General features: G+C 38.3%; 1 protein-coding gene across 1 annotated transcript; it reads left to right on the top strand.

Moving 5' to 3' along the window:
• Positions 1-1035: 1035 nt before the first annotated feature.
• Positions 1036-19092, top strand: LOC124166750. The gene is made up of 7 exons (XM_046544422.1): positions 1036-1346; positions 13460-13617; positions 14134-14597; positions 15069-15278; positions 15393-15503; positions 15825-16061; positions 16334-19092. Exons 2-7 carry the CDS (start codon positions 13548-13550, stop codon positions 16682-16684), a joined length of 1443 nt encoding a protein of 480 aa, XP_046400378.1. The 5' UTR covers positions 1036-1346; positions 13460-13547; the 3' UTR covers positions 16685-19092.
• The last annotated feature ends 368 nt before the right edge of the window (positions 19093-19460 follow it).

The following is a 19460-nucleotide window of genomic DNA, read 5'->3' on the forward strand; positions in this document are numbered from 1 at the left end:
TTCAAAATATACAAATTATATCGTTTTAGAAATAGCGGTTTAGACGAATGGCAATGGTCCATTTTTATACTCATTTGAAAAGGGCCAGATTGGCACCCATGCGATGCCACTCCACGTGACGTCACAGGGACCTAGTTTCTATACGAGAAGATAGGAGTTATACATCGTCTGAGGTTACCAGTGCATGCATGAGGCGTAGAGCTCAGGGAAACATGTCTTAATAATCACTTATTAAACTGGCTAAGGTCGGAAAGTTTTCTTCATTTCATAAGGTGTTAATAATCCTTATTTAAGACAAGCGCTACCAGCCAGCAGGGTACTCAGCTACCCGCTAGCAGCCTGCGTCGTATCAGTGCTAAGCCTCGCCTCAAGGTCACCTCACAGGGGGGCAGCGGGAACCAGAATCTCACGGAGAGATTTCCCGGCATTCATACTTACGCGTCGCGTTTTCGCGCGCTTGAAAATTTTCACTTTTCATTTAATCGCGAAAAATAGATATCGTCATTTAAAAATCTAAAAGCGTGAAATACGTACTCCAGGTGTATTAATCTTTCGATTTAGGCAATAAAAAAATAATAGGAAACCACCCTATTGTAAAAGAAAAAACATTACGACACTGGGGTTTTCGATTGGTTCAGGATATCGTCTTTGGGGAGGAGAATAAATGTAAACCCAGAAAGGACTTGGCCAGGAGTACCTCTTTTTCAAGAATTTTGGTTGAGCCAGAGAATTTGAATGCGGGAAACTTGTGGCTTAGATTCGAGCTTAGCCATCGACGGGTTAACGCTTTAAAGTAAAAAAAAAGAGGATAAAATTTTTTTTCCTCCCAGTAGATGTTTACCTAAGTCAATCGCAAAACCGTTCTGGGAGATATTAAAAGTTTTGTTGGAACCATTCGTGGAATTTAAATTCGATATTCCTGTGACAACCGTGAATTACTAACTGTGCGCAAACGTTTTCCCGGAAACTTTTGAAATTTTAGCGCCATTTAATCCTGGCGCCATGCGCTCCAGGGATGACATCGAATCTCCCAGATAACGGAACTGCGCAGGCTATCCAACGAAGAAGGGGGGAGCGTCCCAGCTCCCGTCTCACGCACAATATCTACCTAAAAATTCGAACATTTCCGCTTCAGGTTTCTCGCATCTGTTACCCGGAATGCTCTCCGTGTGTCGTTGCCCGGCATATTCACAGTGCTTCATTTTATGAGCTCCCTCTCAGCGATCCCCGGGCATTTGGCTTACGCGCTCGCACAGCCTACATGCCCTAGGCCCGGAACTTGCGCCCGGGGGATATCGTTCCTGAGCCGGCAAAATCAATACGTCTGTGTAAGTGACTGCCAAAGGGTAAGTTGGAATTCCCGCTGCTAACCCCTATTTATTGTATTGTATCCACCGCTTTCGCATTTCCATCACTTTAGCATCGCGCCTTGGAACTCCACCATTCTCATTTGTCCTCAATGATACCTACCTTGTCTTAGAATCTTGTCTCCCTTCCTAGATAAATAGTTTCGGGGCCCTAACATTCCACTTAGTTTTTCGAACTTGTTAATTATAGGATGTTTGAATTGTTTATCATATGCTCAGATCTCGCGTGATAATTTTTAGTCGAGACTTTTAGAATGGTGACATTTTGTACCCTAATTCGAGTGATCGTTAATTTTTATTTCGATTTGAAATCAACGCATATTCATTTTCGGACTGTATGTTTTTGAGGATAATTATTAATGCTGTTGTACGTGTTTTTCAACATTGGTGTATCTCTGTGATAAAAGTTTTCTTTGAAACGGCCAAAGTTCAGGCTAGATGTATCGTATATCGTTGATGCATGCCCGTCCTCCCCCTTAAATTTTCTCAGATAGGCGCCTCCTGGCTGCTATGGCAACCGCGAAAAGGGATACAAGCCCTGAGATGCAGCACGTACTGTTGTTATCCCTCGGAATGCAACTTTTAGTTCGCACGGCGTTGGTAGTATTAGAAATTAGATTACAGTGTTAATTTCCACGCTCAAAAAAGCTGTATAATTATGGTAGTAAAAGAAGATATAAATTTCTCTCCTCGAGAGTTTCGATTGTCTTACGATTAAAATTTTCGTTATTCAAAACCTCGCGTTGAATCAAACCTTCGCAAAATAACATTAAAGTGTTATCTTTATGCTTTTCAAAGATACATTTCATTTTTATTTCTACTTATTTATCATATAGTCAGCCCCTTTTTTCCTCGAAATCTTCTATATTATTTCCTTCAAAGTGATTTTTCCTTTAATGAGCAATCATTTTATTTCACCACCCCTCTATTTTGGGGGATATGTTTTAGTTACCGTAACCTCAATCATTTCCTCCTAGAATCGTTGTTTGATGTTGAAAGAAGTTTCATTAATACTCTACAATTAATCATTTACAAAATCGGATTAAATGTATCCCATGTATTTCCTCGGTGGTTGTTTGCTTTACTTCCCAAATATATTAACATAATGGGTGAGGCTTTTCAGGTTTACGACAGCTTTTCTCCTTCTTTTCTGAAAAATGTTGCTCACTAACTGTTGTTCTTAGCTGTCATTGTATGGAGGTTAATTTATTCAGTATGCTTAAGCCATGCTAAAGTGTTCACGCACTACAGTGAGCCTTTTTGGATTGCATCCACTTTGAAACATGTCGAAATAGATCGTATAGGACTAGTATTGGCTTAGGGACATTTCGAACGCACATTTTCGACAGTACTATCTAAAGTCAGTAGAACCTGCGGGTCTTCTCTATTATGATGAGTTTAGACTAGTTTGTTTATCTTCTAAGGATGGTCAGAAAGACTTTGATAGTCCACCATCATTCGCATAAAATAACGCTATATGTGAAGGCGTCAAAATCCCGAAAATCTTATATTCCAAAAGAAATATATTGAAGACATTTTTTTTTATTTTAGAAGTAATAATGACGTTCTTGCTATATTTTTTTGTGAAATAATATCTTCCATGAAGTCAATAATCCGAAAAAAAATCAATTATTTTGCTTCGCTGAGAGAAGGCTGTATTCACAAGTAATGAGGCTGCATTTTTAGCCAAGTTGAGGAGTGACACAAAGCTGTTGGAGACAAAAAAATCACCATTAATAGTTGTCATCGGTTGTGTTGAAAGTTTTGTCAATTTTCAATCAATTTTCTGAAATTTAATCGATTGTTTTTTCAACTTTGTGATGGAAAATGACCGGGCAAATATTTAATTTTGTAATGATCATCAGCTGTCACCAATCCTCAAGATTGGTTTGACGCAGCTCTCCGAACAATTCTCCAATCGGCTAATCTTATAACTCCCACATAATTTTTCCTTCATCACCTGCTCCTTATAGAGCTCTGCTTTATGTATTTATCTCATCCAACTCATCTGTGTAGATTTTTTCCATAATTGTACATTATCGCGGCCATCGAATGCCGTTTTCGGTTTCTCGTACTCGAAAAATGAGTTAAATGGTCTTACTTTGAAAAATGTGTGGGAATACATCGAATCACCTGCTAATATTTCCTGGCATTAAAAAAAAGTATTTTTGTTTTCCGACAATTCCTGGTTGCACATCATTTACGGTTATGTATCAATTGCATCTCCGATAGTTGATCCCTTCCGCTGTTCCAACATGTTTCTCATTGCAATATGTGAACCGTGGATCGAAGAATTTTTCACATGGAATAAATCATGATCTTCTCGCCCTTCTTGTTTGTCTGTTGTAATTCGAGCGAAAAATTATCATTCAAGCTTTAACTTCACATTTGCATTTCATACTACTCCGCTAGCCGCCCCAATGGGCGTATGGCGGGAGGTATCAGAGTAGCAATCGCTGACCTGTAAGAGAATACCATTTGACTGCCCGATTTGGACCTAGCATTTATTGACGTCCCTTATTTTTCGGGGGAAAACGAATTTTTATTCCTACCCGTGTGGGAAAATACCTCTTATTTATCGTGACTGTCGGACCCAGGAACGTACTGAGTTACTAAGGTGTTCTCCGTGTCGCTCTGAAAGATATCTATTCATAATTGCTCGAGAAATCTAACCACAGAAAGTAGTCTCGCTAGACTCCTGCGGTTCTCAGTCTGATTCGAGTACAAGCTGTGCATGACTCTCTCGTGTTTTTTTTCGTAGGCGCCATTATAATTTGAAGTATGCATTTCATTTACGAGTTTACCAAGGCTATTCTTTCCCAGACATTTTAAAATCTGCCATAAACTCTATTAGTTTTTAAAACTCGGTTTGTGGGTCATTTTATTTCGTTATTTCAATCTTTTTATAGCATATTTTCCTTGGGGTTTTGATTTTTCTTGTCGGTGTTCTCGGCATCATAAAATCGACTCATGCAAATTTCACGCCAACTGACGTTATGGAATAGAGGATTTTTCTCTTAAAGGCTTGGTTCGCTATCGATCTTAAGGAATGAGCCTTGAAAGCAGCTCTGGTGAAAATGATACTTGCTCTTTAATGAAGGTTTCTTTTTTTATTTTTCCGTCCTCGTAAATTAAAATCCTCCGTTTTTCTCTAGCTTTCTTGGGTTTGTTTCTTTCATTCTCAACCTCTAGATAAGAGCTTTTATCTCGCTTGGCGAAGCCTCAGTGGTACTCCGAATTGTTTTAGCTGGACCGAGATGTTATCTCTGCGTCCCCCCCAAACTTGATCACGGTTAGGAACAGTTCACCCTTAAGTCATTGACCCCTAATGATCTCTATGGGATCTTCGTCGGTGGTCGTCGTCGGGCCGATAACGATTCTCTGCCTGTTGTTCCTTGCGTTAAAAAATATCCCGTATGTTAACTAAAATGAAGAGTGGATAATTATAGTTTTCATCACTCGCAATATCCTATTACTCGTACTTTTTTCTTGGTTCGTTTGAATGTCTTATCAGAATCATATTGAAAAATATTATTTCTACCAACTGATTTTTTATTTTCTTTCATATCTGTCGGGCAATTCAACCTCGAAATTTATGTAATCACTATATTTTAAAAATTTGGCTGCTAGTTATGTCACTTAACATTCGCGATTCTTGAAACCATTTTTATAAACTCATAAAACTGAAAATTTTGATCGCTCGAACACTGTTAACTTAGTAACTTCAGGATATAATAGTACCACTTCGGCTGCATTTAACGTCGTAGGAATATAATTACGCAGGCCCGAAGCCCAGACATTACCTTCCGATGGAGGAGGGGTGCTAAGTTGGTATCGGACACATTGTTAATCTATTCCCAAAAACTTAAGCGAATATATACGAAACAGATAGATAAAAAAGTAACCAGTCAGACTTATGTATTTAACGAAAATCAGGAGAGAAAATAGGTAGAGGGTACCTTTAAGTCTCTCCACCCTCTGAGATTAATTAAGCCTAATTAGAGAATTTTCTCGCACTTTCTTCTTTCATCCTCTAGTACGTAAATAATCCTATTTTTGTGATGAAATTATGTAGTTGCATCGCAGAGAACCATTTTACTATCAGTAGGTCTTATAATTACGCGTCCTTCGATTACGCGAATAAGTTCAAGGAATAAATTCGTCTGTTTCCCCGAATGAATTTTTGTTTATAATTCATATTTTACGGTAATGTTAATGGTTTTTTCGAATATAGCAATATAAATATGACATATAATGCACTTCAGAAATTGTGGGTTGAGTTGCGATTATTTGCATATAGTTTTGGTATTATATTGAGAATAATTTCGTCTGGTGATGTACATATATTTTGTTGTACGCTATTAATTTGAGGTAAAAAAGTCTAATTCTCATCTTGAACGAAAGCATTTCGTTTGCCCCGAGTAAGGTTTTATTTTAGCTTAATCGTTGTTGCTCTGGATTATGATTGCGTAAGTATCCGAGATTTCTCGGTGGAATTAGTGTCATGCTTTGCTTTCATGCTCTGGTAATTGCTAGTAAAGTAGATATTCGTGTTGCATAGGACACTTAACACAGAATCCCATTGAATCTATAAATGTACGAGCCCCACTTTTCATTCGTCTTTAGTCATCCTTTGTAAATTCCAAACTAATTACCCTCGCCTGAACTTTCCTCCTTTCTGGGATGGCTCAAGTAACTTGAGTTCTTTATCACTTTCTTTTCCGACTCGCGCTAATTGGCAACTCAATTGGAAAGCGGGCTTATTTACAAGGCCAGTAATTAATTAAGCTTATCATGAAGAATCAGCGTGTTTAGCTGTATTCAGCCAATTAATATTTCGATCGTGCTTTCTTTGCTCTATCTGTTTTAAACAAAGAAGTGTCGCTTGTGACAATTCTATTCCAGCGACGCCAATGCAAGGAATTTCTTTCTATTAATTTAAACATTTTTCGTGCGGATTTCTAGTTCTTTTCCGCGTGATTTCTCTAACTCTCTTAGGTAAGGGAGCTTGAATTGTGATGACGTAAACTCATTCTCGCCTGTTAATGCGAATGATAGCATATCTAATACAGAAATAATTTTCCGAAGTCTCAAGCGGCAATTTTTACGCGATGTGAGAGGTGTTCAAGTTTATCGCCTAAAATATATGCGATTTGGTGCGCATTTCTTGTGCAATGACATATAGTATTGGTCTAATTTTCGTTGTGAATATTATGAAGTACAATTCGAAGGGAATCAATTGTAAAGACAAAAATACGAAAGTTGAATTTTGTGACCAAGCGTTATCCTCGGAAAATTCTTACCACGGAATACGATTAGTACCCTTGTTTAATTCAATGTCAAAGTTTAGGGGGAAAACGGGCACCCCAACACTGCGAAGTTAACCTTGAATTCAGGAAAAAACTTACAACATGTGCCAATCGATATTTTATAAGCTAGGGTATTTGCTGAGCAATTTCATGCCATTGGACTGCCGGTTTGCATTTGTTCTCTCCAAAATATTGCATAATTCCACAATTAATAAAATAAACCGGTGTATCACCGAAATTCTAGTTTTTTATTATTTCTTTACAATCAAATTGTTTTTTATCTATTGAATGAATATTTTTCGTACATTTGTGCCTTTCTTACACAATTTTATGCAATTGTGGGTGAAGCGAGCGTCGCGTCTGTGAAAATGGAGAATTTATACCGGTGGGAGGTCTGAGAATAATTTCCACGGTGCCTTAATCTCCAACCCGCCTTCCCTGTTTGGACAGACTATGGAATCCTCAGCCTTCAACTGCGACATCGCATTCCAGTTTCTTCACTTCTTTATGGTTTTTTCCACGTATTTCTTCAGGAGCGTACGTCGCATATGAGGGAGCACGGACCCCCCCACCGAAATATGGAGTAACTTAAGCGTTTAATCCATCTACCGCTCGTCACTTAAAATTAGAGCTGTCTATCTAATACTTCCTATCTACTTATGCTGAAGTTATTTTTTGTCAAAGTTGAAAATTTTGCCTCAGGATCGTGACAGATGGGGACTTTTTAATTATATTCCCATTTCCATTTTATTTTTTTTGTTTTCTAAGCTCTTTAATTTTTACGGAAAACTTAAAGAAAAATGGCTATTCTTGTCGGAGGAATATTTTGAAATTTCTTTCCTTCAATTCTGTAATAACTATGGTATTACTTCTCGCACACATATTTTCACACACCATTTCCTTGTCTCCTGCATTCCCTCCTGAAAAGCCGAGTTTTTTTTATTTTCGAAAAGTGGGACAATGATAGACAGCGCGTTTAGCGGATCTCACCTGCTGCTCGTCGGGTGAATGGTCTTTGAAGGATGATGCTGTCAGGAGTGGTTGTATTTGCGGCATGGCTACCTTGGAATCGTTACTCGGTAACCTACAGTAGCAGCAGCCTGTCGCCAGCTCTCGCGGATCGAATACACGGTGAACCCCTGAGGGTATGCTCCCCCGGCATGAATACGTACATGACAAGGTACTCTAACGTGCAGGATAAGCCTGTTTGTCCCCACGGGATATTTTGCTGATAGGCTATTTGTAGAGGCAGCTGGCGAAGGCCATTTTTGCTTTCCTCCGATAGATTATGTATGTGAGATTAAGTTAGTATATGAAGGATTTTCTGGTACCAGAAGGATTTGTAATCTTTTAAAGTGGATAGTTCGTCTCATTTTTTTAAGAGGTTGAAAGGCTTTTTAATAAATATTCCTGATGAACAAGAGCAAACAATTAATTTTTAAGAAAAAATGGGAAATTTTCGAAAGGGAGGGAATATTTTCGACCAAAACTTAAGGAGATTTGGGACACGACAAGTTTTCAAAAAATATGTAAGCAATGCAGTGTTTTTAAAAAAATAAAAAGAACTTTTTTTTGTATTTGTGGAAGACATAAATATATTTTGTAATATATTTTTAAGACATCAATCACTTTTTGGAAATTCTAAAAATTCAGTACAAGAGTTCATGGAGTACATGGCAACTTGCTGTTTTGATTCGAAGATTTTTACTACTACTATTCCTAATATCTGTCCACTTGTTTTTTACAAGAGAAAAACACTATTTTAGCTATTTGCAGTGATAACTCAGTGGCCTTAACCATTTTGCATACAAGGTGATGACATTATGAACTGCTTCTGAGCAGTTATAGGCCTCCCTGATACCCCTGAATACTCTTACGTAGCACATCGCCTTTATGTGGTTTGTTGTTGTTTGCATCCTTGTGAGTGATGCATAAATTTATTAGATGGATGGCTAAAGGAGGAAGGTATCATTTTCCCCTAACGTATCTTTCCCTTTCATCTGATAAGTGTAACAATTCTCCATAGTGATGGGAGAAAACAATGAGAGACAGATGATGGTGGACAACAATTTTTTTGATGATGCGGTAATAAAGAGAGGAGTGATGTAATGGTGAATGTTGGCGTTCGGTCATATGCGTTGTCACTCCTGGTTTTTCTTCAAGAGTACTTATCAAGGACAATTATCTTTGCCATTTATATTAATTTTACTTGTGAACTAATAGTATGCGTTTTCACACCCGATGTTACTTTGTGAGTACATATCCAGAACAATTGTGTTTGTAATTTGTGTTAATTTGATTTGTGAATTGATGGTACAAGTCTTTCCTAGCGATTTTTCTTAGTGAATATTTATCAGGAACAATTGTGCCTGCAATTTGTGAATTAAAAGTGAACCTTTCAAAAGTTAAGATGCCATCAAAGATGCAGGATTCCATGCTTGCTACATATGAAGCATGACCTACTTGACCTAACATTCATGTGATGTTCCTCACTATAATCCTTGGATTTGAGGTCATACTGAACTAAAATGAATATTTTTATCTATGAAATTCATTTGAAATACTCCTGTGTTTGAAAATTTTAGATGGAAATGAAGGTGGAATCACATATGTTTACAAAAAGTAGAGGCTCTAAAAGTATTAGAGAAATGCATTATAACTTTGAAATACCCTTGTCCTTAAAATTGAACAAGTCTTTGTCAGTAACCTTTGATTCAAGAATTATTGAGGAATTACATATAACCCTGTGTGTCACTTTTTTCAGCATGAGAAAAATTTTTTTATTAAAACAGTTATTAAATTAACTTTCCCCATCTTTAATAGGGTAGTTTCCCTCATCAAAGAAAACGAAAGGCATTGATTCCGATCTGTTACCCACCATTAGTATATTCATAATATACTAATTATTTGGTTTTATAAATCCCAGTACAGATGAATGTTAATGGTCAATTTTAACCTCATTTGAGAAATGCCAGCTTGGCGCCCATGCAATACCACTCCACGTGATGTGGCGTTACACCGTTAATCTTGGAGATTGTTCCCGTAAGCCCAGACATAGGGAAACTCCAATCGTCGGTCACAAGCTGGTTCAGGGAAAGACACAAACAAGAAATCAGCTCACAAGAAAAAAATTGTCAAAAATATTTACGAGTTATTTTCAATCAATATCTATTTGAAGTAGAAGTATTCAAAATCATAATTATTACAGAAAACAACGATGATAACAAATGATCCCATAGGAAACTTAAACCAAACTAAATACCAGCAGTATAATTTTTCTAAAATCAGCCATGTCAGTCAAGCCATACGTCCACCACCGGCGCCCGAGCAAAAGAGCTTGGGTATTCCACGATGATACAGGGTGCAGGGGAGGGATTATTCCAAGGAGTGGAGGGGTAGAAAGGGCGATGTTCAACCAGCTGCAAATCTGCCCCAAAAATCGCCCCTGTTGACTCTCAGCTCCACCAAGCATCATCCCAGGGTAGGAAGGAACAGCGTGCAGGGCCGGAATTTTCCCCTCAAACTTCTGGGTTGGAGACATCAGTCGAATCAGAGGGAAAGTCATTGGAAAACGTGGAGGGGAGAGACATAGTGGGGTGAGGTGTTGGAGGGAGAGAGAGTTGTGATAGGACTATGGTAATACTTCTCACTCCAAACTGCATACTAGGGACTCAGCACCCATTTCCCCTTGCTTGCCAAGGAGTAGGTATTCCTCCGCAGTAGTCCTATATAAGTCTTGCTCTGCAGGTATGACTGGGTTCGGGGCTGGGTTCCGGGTGCTGGGTTTCCGGATGCAGGGTTTCCGGAGACAGGATTTTCGGGAGACAAGAGTTTCCGAGACTTAGAGTCTCCGAGCCTTTTAGTCGAAGGGCCTTAGCGCGAAAATCCTTTGCGCGAAAAACCTTAGCGCGAAAAGTCCTTAGCGGGAGAAGTTCTGCGGATAAGTTCGGAGGAAGTTCGGAGGAATTCGGAGGAATTTCTGGTGGGGGGTACCAGAAATTTTGGGGGGGGGGAACACTAAAAAATGCCACAGTGACATCACAGGGACCTAGGTGCTATATGAGTAGTCGGGAGTTTTACATAGGCTGAGATTACCAGTGCATGCATGAGGCACAGAGCTCATTGAAACATCTCTTAATAACCCCATATTAAAATTGCCTAAGGTTGGAAAGTTTCCTTTGTTTGAGAGGGTATTAATAATCCTTATTTAACCCTTTCACTGCTGTTCAATCTCCAAAAACCTTCTCCTCACATGCGGCGTAAAGGTTAACCCTTTCACTGCTGTTCAATCTCCGGAAACCTTCTCCTCACATGCGGCGAAAATGTTAAAATGCGTCTCCTGGGCCCATGGAGCAGGTACTTCCAGGATGGGTGTGGTACACCCTCCGAAGGGTCACTAATCCAAGACCCTTTCCTCGACGAACTCACCCACGCAGGACCGTCTCATCGGCCCAACCAGCGGGGGCCCTACCTCCGGAAAAGTGACCGCTCTGACTGCAATTTGAAAATCAATCAATCAATCCGATCATCGAAATATGATAGTTTTCATCTCACTCCTGCCAATCAAGCAATCAAGTACGTCTTTGAACCGTGTCTCTGCGATAAAAAATAACGATTTTGTTAACTTTGTAACAAAACGTGGCTGCGGAACACAGGAAAATGGCCATTATATCAAAGTTAACAAAATCATTATTTTTCATCGCAGAAACACGGTTCAAAGACGTACTTTATTGCTTGATTGGCAGGAGTGCAATGAAAACAATCATATTGTGATGATCGGATTGATTGATTGATTTTCAAATTGCAGTCAGAGCGGTCACTTTTCCGGAGGTAGGGCCCCCGCTGGTAGGGCCGATGAGACGGTCTTGCGTGGGTGAGTTCGTCGAGGAAAGGGTCCTTGATTAGTGGGTCCCTTCGAAGTGCTTCGGCGAAAGTGCTGACCGCATGGCAAGGAGGAAGAAAAAGTACGTCCACCGCAGTCTGTCGTGCGGACGTACTAGGTACGTCCACAGCAGTGAAAGGGTTAAAATGCGTTACCTTGGGCCATGGAACAGGTACTTCCAGGATGGGTGTGGTACACCCTCGTAGGGTTGCAATCCGGGACCCTTTCCCTCGACGAGCTCACCCTTGCTGGCCCGTCTCATTGGACCCTCCGAGCAGGGGGCCTCCTTCCAGAAAGGTGACTGCAATTTGAAAATCAACCAATCACACCGATCATCAAAAAATGATTGTTTGCATCGCACTCCTACCAATCAAGCAATCAAGTACATCTTTGAACCGTGTTTCTGCGATTAAAAATAACAATTTTATTAACTTTGCTAAAAACGTGGCTGCGGACCACCGGAAATTGGCTATTTTAGCGAAGTTAACAAAATCGTTATTTCTCATCGCAGGAACATGGTTCAAAGACGAAGACGTACTTGATTGCCTGATTGGCAGGAGTTTGATGCAAACAATCATATTTTGATGATTGCATTGATTGATAGATTTTCAAAATGCAGTCAGAGTGGTCACTTTTGGGGAGGGAGGCCCCCGCTCGGAGGGTCGAAAAGAGGGGCCAGCAAGGGTGAGCTCGTCGAGGAAAGGGTCCCGGATAAGGGACCCTTCGAATTGCTTCGGCAAAAGTTCATGTCAGGGAGGAAGAAATAGTACGTTCACAGCAGCCTACCGTCTGAACGTACCAGGTACGGCCAAGCACTACCTGCTAGTAGCCTGCATCATAGCGGCGATCATAGCCTTGCACCAAGGTGTCCTCACACGGTAGCAGCCAGAACTATGATGTCACACGGGCTTTTCCCAGCATTCATACTTACCCGTCATGCTTTCTCGCGCTAGAAAATTTTCACTTTTCATTTAATCGCAAAAAATAGATATCGTCATTAAAAATCTAAAAACATGAAATAAGTACTCCAGGAGTAATAATCTTTCAATTTAGGCAATAAAAAAATAATAGGAAACCACCCTATTGTGCCATTAGACATTTTAAAGTTCTTTTTTGATTTAAATACAGTAAAACCTCTTTACATCGTAAATGAGGGGACCAAAATTTGGGCTATTTGATGTATGGAGGTTCACTATGGAGAGGTTTTAGTGATATGCACCATTTTTTCATATCCCTCAGAAATGAAAGGCAGTACTTTTAATACAATACAGTAATGGTCTTTAAAAAACCATTATATTTATGTGTTTAAACAACCATGCATGCATAAGTGAGCATATATTTATTATTTCATAATATCACAAAGCGAGCACTATCGCGTGATTTTTAACATGATTTGAGAGGAAACGATGTGATCTCTCTTAATTCAACAGTCACTTAAAATGATTAGGATATATGGATACCTTTTTTCTTATTTACTGTTGGGTATGTTCTCATATGGAACAAAATGGCCATAACTAATGGTTAACCCGAAAATTACAGCATGTTAAAGGTATATGAGAAAAAAAAATAAGCGTGAAAGATTTATCGCTGAAAATGTCATTCCATGTAAAGTAGGTACATAATCGCGGCTGCATTAATGGTCTCTAGTTGTCTCGGTACAATTTGCAGAGGTAGTAAGGCCATCTCGGGGGTGTCTCCTTGGTATGATAAGTGGAGGTTTTACGAGATAAAGAGGTTCACTACATAGAAGTTTGCCAATAAATTTACTTGTAAATCTTACGGGACCGTAGGGGTGGTATGAAGTATGGAGGTTTACGATGTAAAGAAGTTCACTACATAGAGGTTTTATTATATAATATTTTGCACAAGTAAACTCTAGTAGATTTTATCTTGAATTTCAGGAAGACCTGTTGCTAACATGGGTTTGCTAAGGTAGCAGCTTTCTGCTGTCATTTTCTTGCATCAAGGAGTATCCATAGTCATTTTCAGATGGATATCCAACGCTGCCCATCAATATTTTTACTCCTTGTTCTCATAGCATTGCCACATTGCTTTCCCGGTAAGTTGCTCTAATGTAACATTTTTTGTAATAAACACCTTGGAAGTGTGATGATGATTTATCCTGATTCATATAAATTATGCTATCTTTTCGCGTGGCCATTAAAAATTTGTGTTTCTGAAGCAAATTGTTTAAATTTAAAAAAATGCCAGATACATATGAAGTTGAGCGAAAGAACAGACTCATGATAATGGCTTACATTTGTTGGCGATTGCTTTGACATAATATCAGCTCTGCAACTGGGACACAGTCTTGAAGCTTGGCAATGATGCATTAAATAATATCAGGATAAAGAAAGTTTTGTAATTGTAACAAAACAAATTTCTATGTTTAAAGTTAAATCTCTAAATAATTGGCTATTTTTCTTAAAATAAACAATGTAACATCAATATAATGTGCTTATTCTCATTATTTACAATACATATATAATATGGCAAATGATATTCATGATAAACCCTCTTTTCTTTTATATGATAAATCTTATTTAATAATACTTTCCCTGTATAATTTACCCAGGCCTCCATGTCAGAAATTCTTCAGAACCAGTTCCAAATACCAATTCCACTCGTCCTCCAACAGTGGTGACTGAAAGTATTGTTGAGGAGGAGGATCCTCTGTTGGCCCTGCCTGATGACAGCCTTGCAGATGCAGACCTTCACGACCATGATGTCATTGACAGCGTTGTTTACTTATATTTTGGTGGAGATGCAGCCCTTTCCCCAAGGACTGCCGGGGGATCTTCAACTTGGATGAATGATGGGTGGTGGCTATGGTGGGCTGCTGGGCCTGTCCTTTCCATTCCACCCCAAGCGCTCACGCTATGGTCTGCCTTGAGGCGTTTGCAGAGGCGCCGAAGGCCAAGGAGGAGGCGCAGACAGGTTGAAGATCCACGCTACCACTATGCTCCTCCACTCCTCGTGGGGATTTTGGCCACCTGCTTAGCTGCCTCAGGATCCCTCCTGTTGGCGGGCGGTACTTGGGTCAGTTGTGCTAAAATTATTAGATTTCAAGAGGGTTCTGAAAATTTCCTTCTAGATTATTAGTAATTAGTTCAGACATAACTTTGTGGAATTTTGCAATATTTTATTATTAAAATGAGTTGGTCATAGTCCACAATAATTTCTTACAATCACCAACCTGGGCTTCAATACTTGTCGGTGTCTTCTGGGTATTAAATGGGAATCAAATAACTCAAGAAGTATGAGGCAGGACCCAATAATCAAGTTATTTTAACTGTAAATTTCTATTTTTAGATCAAAGAGGTTTAGTGATTCCAATGAAAAAAATTTTTGGAAGACATCTATGGCTCTTTTTTAAATATAGTTGGTGATGAGATTATTTAATTTCATCAGAATTTTTTAAAAAATATAGGGATACATTTATAGAGACTTATCTGGCCAAGAGAGGGTATACTTGAGTAATAGCTATGGTATTCCTTTTTACCCCAACAGATTCGTCTAGGAACATTACCTTGCCTTGTTTTAGCTATGGTCACTCATTATATACATCTAGTATGTGCTGTGGGACTTGCAGCTCTTCCAATACTTACACTCCGATCTCTTCCAAGCTCTCCAACTGCTACTACAATGAACAATTCACAGGCTCGTAGCTTGTGTGTTGCCTCGTCTATCATTTGGATTCTTCCTGCCCCCATCTTATATGTGAGTTATTATCCAGTGTAACTCATACCTATTAATTTCAATATTTTGGCTCTCCATGTTTCAAACTTTCTTTTCTGTAAATGGATATTGATGAAGATTCATACTCAATTTCAGGCCTGCTACAACTGGAATTCTCGTGGCTATGAATGGCGTCATTACTGCTGGCTGTCTGTTGAGGGAGGCATGGTGTTGTCATTTTTGGCCCCTGTAGCAACTTTAATTTTGGTGAGTCTCATCTTTTGGTTTTTCAATCTTTATCTAAAGAAATGATAGTGAGTTTCACTTTTTGGCTGTTTGATTAGCCTCTGGAACTGAACCACCAACCATCAAAAAAACAAAGTGAATTTCATTTTGGTGAAAATCCCAAAATTCTATCCTGTAATTGTCATTCATTCACTGATTTTAAATTGTCAATCATTAACTGAACCTCAATTGTGGTGTCCCTGTGAAGAATGACTATGCTATGTAATGTAGTTGATAATTTTTTTTTGTTCATTGGCAGATTTGTCCAAACTAATAAAAGTTTTCTTCTAATTTTGCTTATAGATTGGCACTGTTGCATCTTTAATGGCACTGCGAAGGATTTCTGCAAGCACAGCTGCCACCATTGTTGGATGTGGTGCAAGAGGCTACCAAAACCTGGCAGCTGCAAGGCGCTGGATCAGAGCAGGAGCTACTCTGCTGCCAATGTTTGCTGTTTCATGGTTTTGCAGTGTGATTGCAATTGAAAACCTGGATTCTCTTCTCCTGGTGACAATGTCTTCCGCAAGTTTCATTTCCTTTGTAAGTAATCAATGGCATATTTTGATTTTACCTGTTTTGCTCAGTAAAAATTTTCTTGCTCCTGAATGTGCAAAGTGACTCTAGGCAGCAAGTGCATGCATATTTAATGGATTCCCAAAAGAGAATGGCCGATTCCTCCCTGCAGCTCATAAAATTGACTAAACAAGGCCTAAAAAGGAGTTGTCGCTCAGGTGCCATAAGCTTTTAACAGGGCTCTCTTTTTTATCTTACTATTTTACTCTATAGTGAGTATTGTCTCTCATATTTTCCAGAACTGGACCCTTTTTGTAAGCAGTTACATGGCTCTTCCAAACAGCAATGGTGAATGGAGTTTGCCATTCAACAACCATCAGATTGCCGCTCACCCAAAGGCCTCATGCCAATGCAAACTCCTAAGCCGCAATGATTGTCCCCCTGCAAGGACTGGTGATCCAGATGCAAAGCCATTGCTCTCAGATGTTAATGATGAGACAACATGGGAAAATGTTTTGCACTTTATTTCAGAGGCTGGAACGGCAAGTGCAGGTGGGCTCTCCACACTTGTGGAAAATGAAGAATCACGTACCACCCCTGAAGATTCACTGGAGCTACAAGTTGACTCCATTAGCCTGATTAGCTCTTAGGATCACTTTGTTTGTGATCTTTCTCCTTAAAGGTATTGAACTGGAGCTGCAAATATGTGGTTGATGATATTATTTGTAGAGTAAAGCTTTAGACTAAGTGCCAAAATATGTGCCAATGTATCTCATACATGCCAAATTTTGCTATTCATTGTTTTCATTATGCATCAAGAAAGTTTTTTTGTCAACAATAAAAACTTTTCATCAACTTATACATACATATATATGATGTTAAATAGAAATATAAAAAATATTATTATAGAAATATTTTTAAAGTGCAATTACTGAATGCACCATTTTATTCAGGGCAGGTATATGCTGGATGACTTTTAAGAGAATTAAGAATCTCAAAATAAGTACATTCATAATGATAAAGAAACTTTTATTCATCCAATAATGTTCTGTAGATCCATCCATGTAAGGAAACAATTAAATACTTGTCTAGCCTTTTGGTATGCAATATATTTTTAATAATTTAAAATTTTCAATGCTCTCTTTGAGGTTGTTATTGTAAATTAGCCTAAATTGTTTGAGATGAGACTGAAATGTATTTGATGTGGTCAACCATGGCTGCAGTGTGTGAGGTGGCAGTGAGATGTTTGGAGGAATACTGTTATAGTCCAGTTCACTATAATCCTGTTGTGCAGATTATGCCAAGTCAGTATTAGGTTATAAAACATTGCAGAATCAAAGGCATCAATGAAATAGACAGTGGCAAACCAACAGAATGGGCTCATTCATTAATATCTTAAAATTTCGATTGTTTGAAAAGTTTAAAAAACAAAGACCCTTGTAATTATTCATTTTTTGATCCATCACCTACTTCTCAAGCTATCAGCAATGTAAAATCGAGGGCTTTGAACCCCTTTAAAATAAACTTTCAGGGAAACCCCACCTCATCATGAGCTCCTTCCAAACAGGACCCCACTTCTTTGCTGCTCCTCCTCCATGTGTCTTGCCTTCAAGTGGTTTGTTATTGTTTACACTCTTGTGAGCAATTGGTTCCTCAAACGAGCAGTGATCCCTATGTGAGATAGTAAACCAGAACTCTAGTGACAACCATACCTTATGAATACATTAGACCTTGCTTTATGCAATTTATCAGTTCTGCAGGACTGATTGTAGAGAAAATTTCATCGTATGCTGAATTTGCACAATTTTCCAAAGAGGAATCAGATAACGGAGCATCAACACATGCACATATATTGCTTAAAATATTTAAAATATTTTGTTTACAAATAAGGTATAGAATTCATAATTGATGACATTTTGCGAGTGGAAAAAATTGGCAACCTTATTTATTTGTAAAAACACATGCAAAATTAGCTCAGATCTTCGCCAAATCCATCGTGAGTCAAATCCATAGTAAGGTGAGGGTTTACAGGAGTGGGCAGTGGCTTTCATGCTTTTTTTCCTTCTTAATTTAAACTTCTGACAGAATGGCAAAGAATTAGGAAGATTTTTGTCTAAATTTATCTTTCTCTTCCATCTATTGAATTCTTTTAATGAGCGGTGATTTTGGGTCTGAATGAACCTCCTCGTTTGATGGCCAGTGCACTGCTGGGTGAGGGACATACTATAAAGTACATAAAATTTACGCAACTCACATTGTCAAAACAAGGGAAACTAAAATTTGGGTGCCTATGCAAAAAGCAGTGTGATGAACCATCTCCTCATCCTCTCTGTCGGTCTGCCACTGGAAATATATCCTAAAGTTAATGAAAGAGATCATTATACCACTATTAATCTTAGCTGGTGTTATCATATTTGCTCATAAAATAATCTTTGTTGAAAAGCAGGTGTGGTTTTTTCCTTCTCTGTTTATGCCTTTTTACGAAGTACCTTCCTAATCTCATAAAACTGTTGTACTTCATATTTGAAAATTCTATGAAGGTGCTTTGACATAGGTACTATGAACCATCTAACTTTGCTATAATCCTAGTTATGTTTAATGTATATTATTGACTGCTTGTAGAATGTTCCATAATATGATTATGCAATGTATGCAAGCCAAAGAAAGATGTTTTAATTAATCGTTTACATAAATGATGGTACTTGAGATGATGAATTGTTTTACATCTTTTGGTCTTTTGTATCAAGTTATGACCTATCTGATGTTTCTCTATTTTGATATAAATTCAATTAATTATCTGAAGTTAATTACATGTTTTTACTATAGTATGCATGGAGTGCAAAAAACCCGTATCTAAAAAAAAACTATGCAGGTAAACTGAAAATATTTATGAAGAATAAATCAAATTTGGAGATAATTTTGTCCAAAGAATATCTAACTTCTCAAGTTACTTGTGTACATAGCATAAATATGTCAAATAAGTTAAGGAATTGTCCATTTTTTATCATATTCTTTGTAGAGAGAATGACTTTATTTAATTAAACTGCATGAAGCCTAAGTTGATGAGATTATTTGAATTGTTAACCTACACTTCAGATGTGACACCTTGGTCGTAAGTCTTCCTCAGTATGTGAAAAATTTTGTTTCAATGCATGTGTCTATTTTTTCAGGAAAAGGAAGACAAGGTGATAGATCTTTGTTACCCCTCCCTCATTCCCTATTCTTGTGGTTTCTCAGGGAATCCCAACTGAGTGACAGATTAGTAGAATTTTTAAATCAATTGGGCAACATTTTCCTCTGGTGTAATATTATAGCATGTATAATAATGATGGGTTTTCATGCACTTTTTCTAATAAATTCAATATCAAACACCTGGAAAATCTTACCAATTGGATTAAACCAGTACTGCGTTGACACCGATGCCTA

This window comes from Ischnura elegans, chromosome 10 (genome assembly GCF_921293095.1).
Source record: "Ischnura elegans chromosome 10, ioIscEleg1.1, whole genome shotgun sequence".
Classification (NCBI taxonomy): Eukaryota; Metazoa; Arthropoda; class Insecta; order Odonata; family Coenagrionidae; genus Ischnura; species Ischnura elegans.

Coding starts and splice junctions, on each gene's coding strand:
- LOC124166750 (XM_046544422.1), top strand. CDS start 13,548: ATGGATATCCAACGCTGCCCATCAATATTTTTACTCCTTGTTCTCATA. Junction 14,598..15,068: donor TGTTGGCGGGCGGTACTTGG/GTCAGTTGTGCT, acceptor TTACCCCAACAG/ATTCGTCTAGGAACATTACC. Junction 16,062..16,333: donor CCGCAAGTTTCATTTCCTTT/GTAAGTAATCAA, acceptor CATATTTTCCAG/AACTGGACCCTTTTTGTAAG.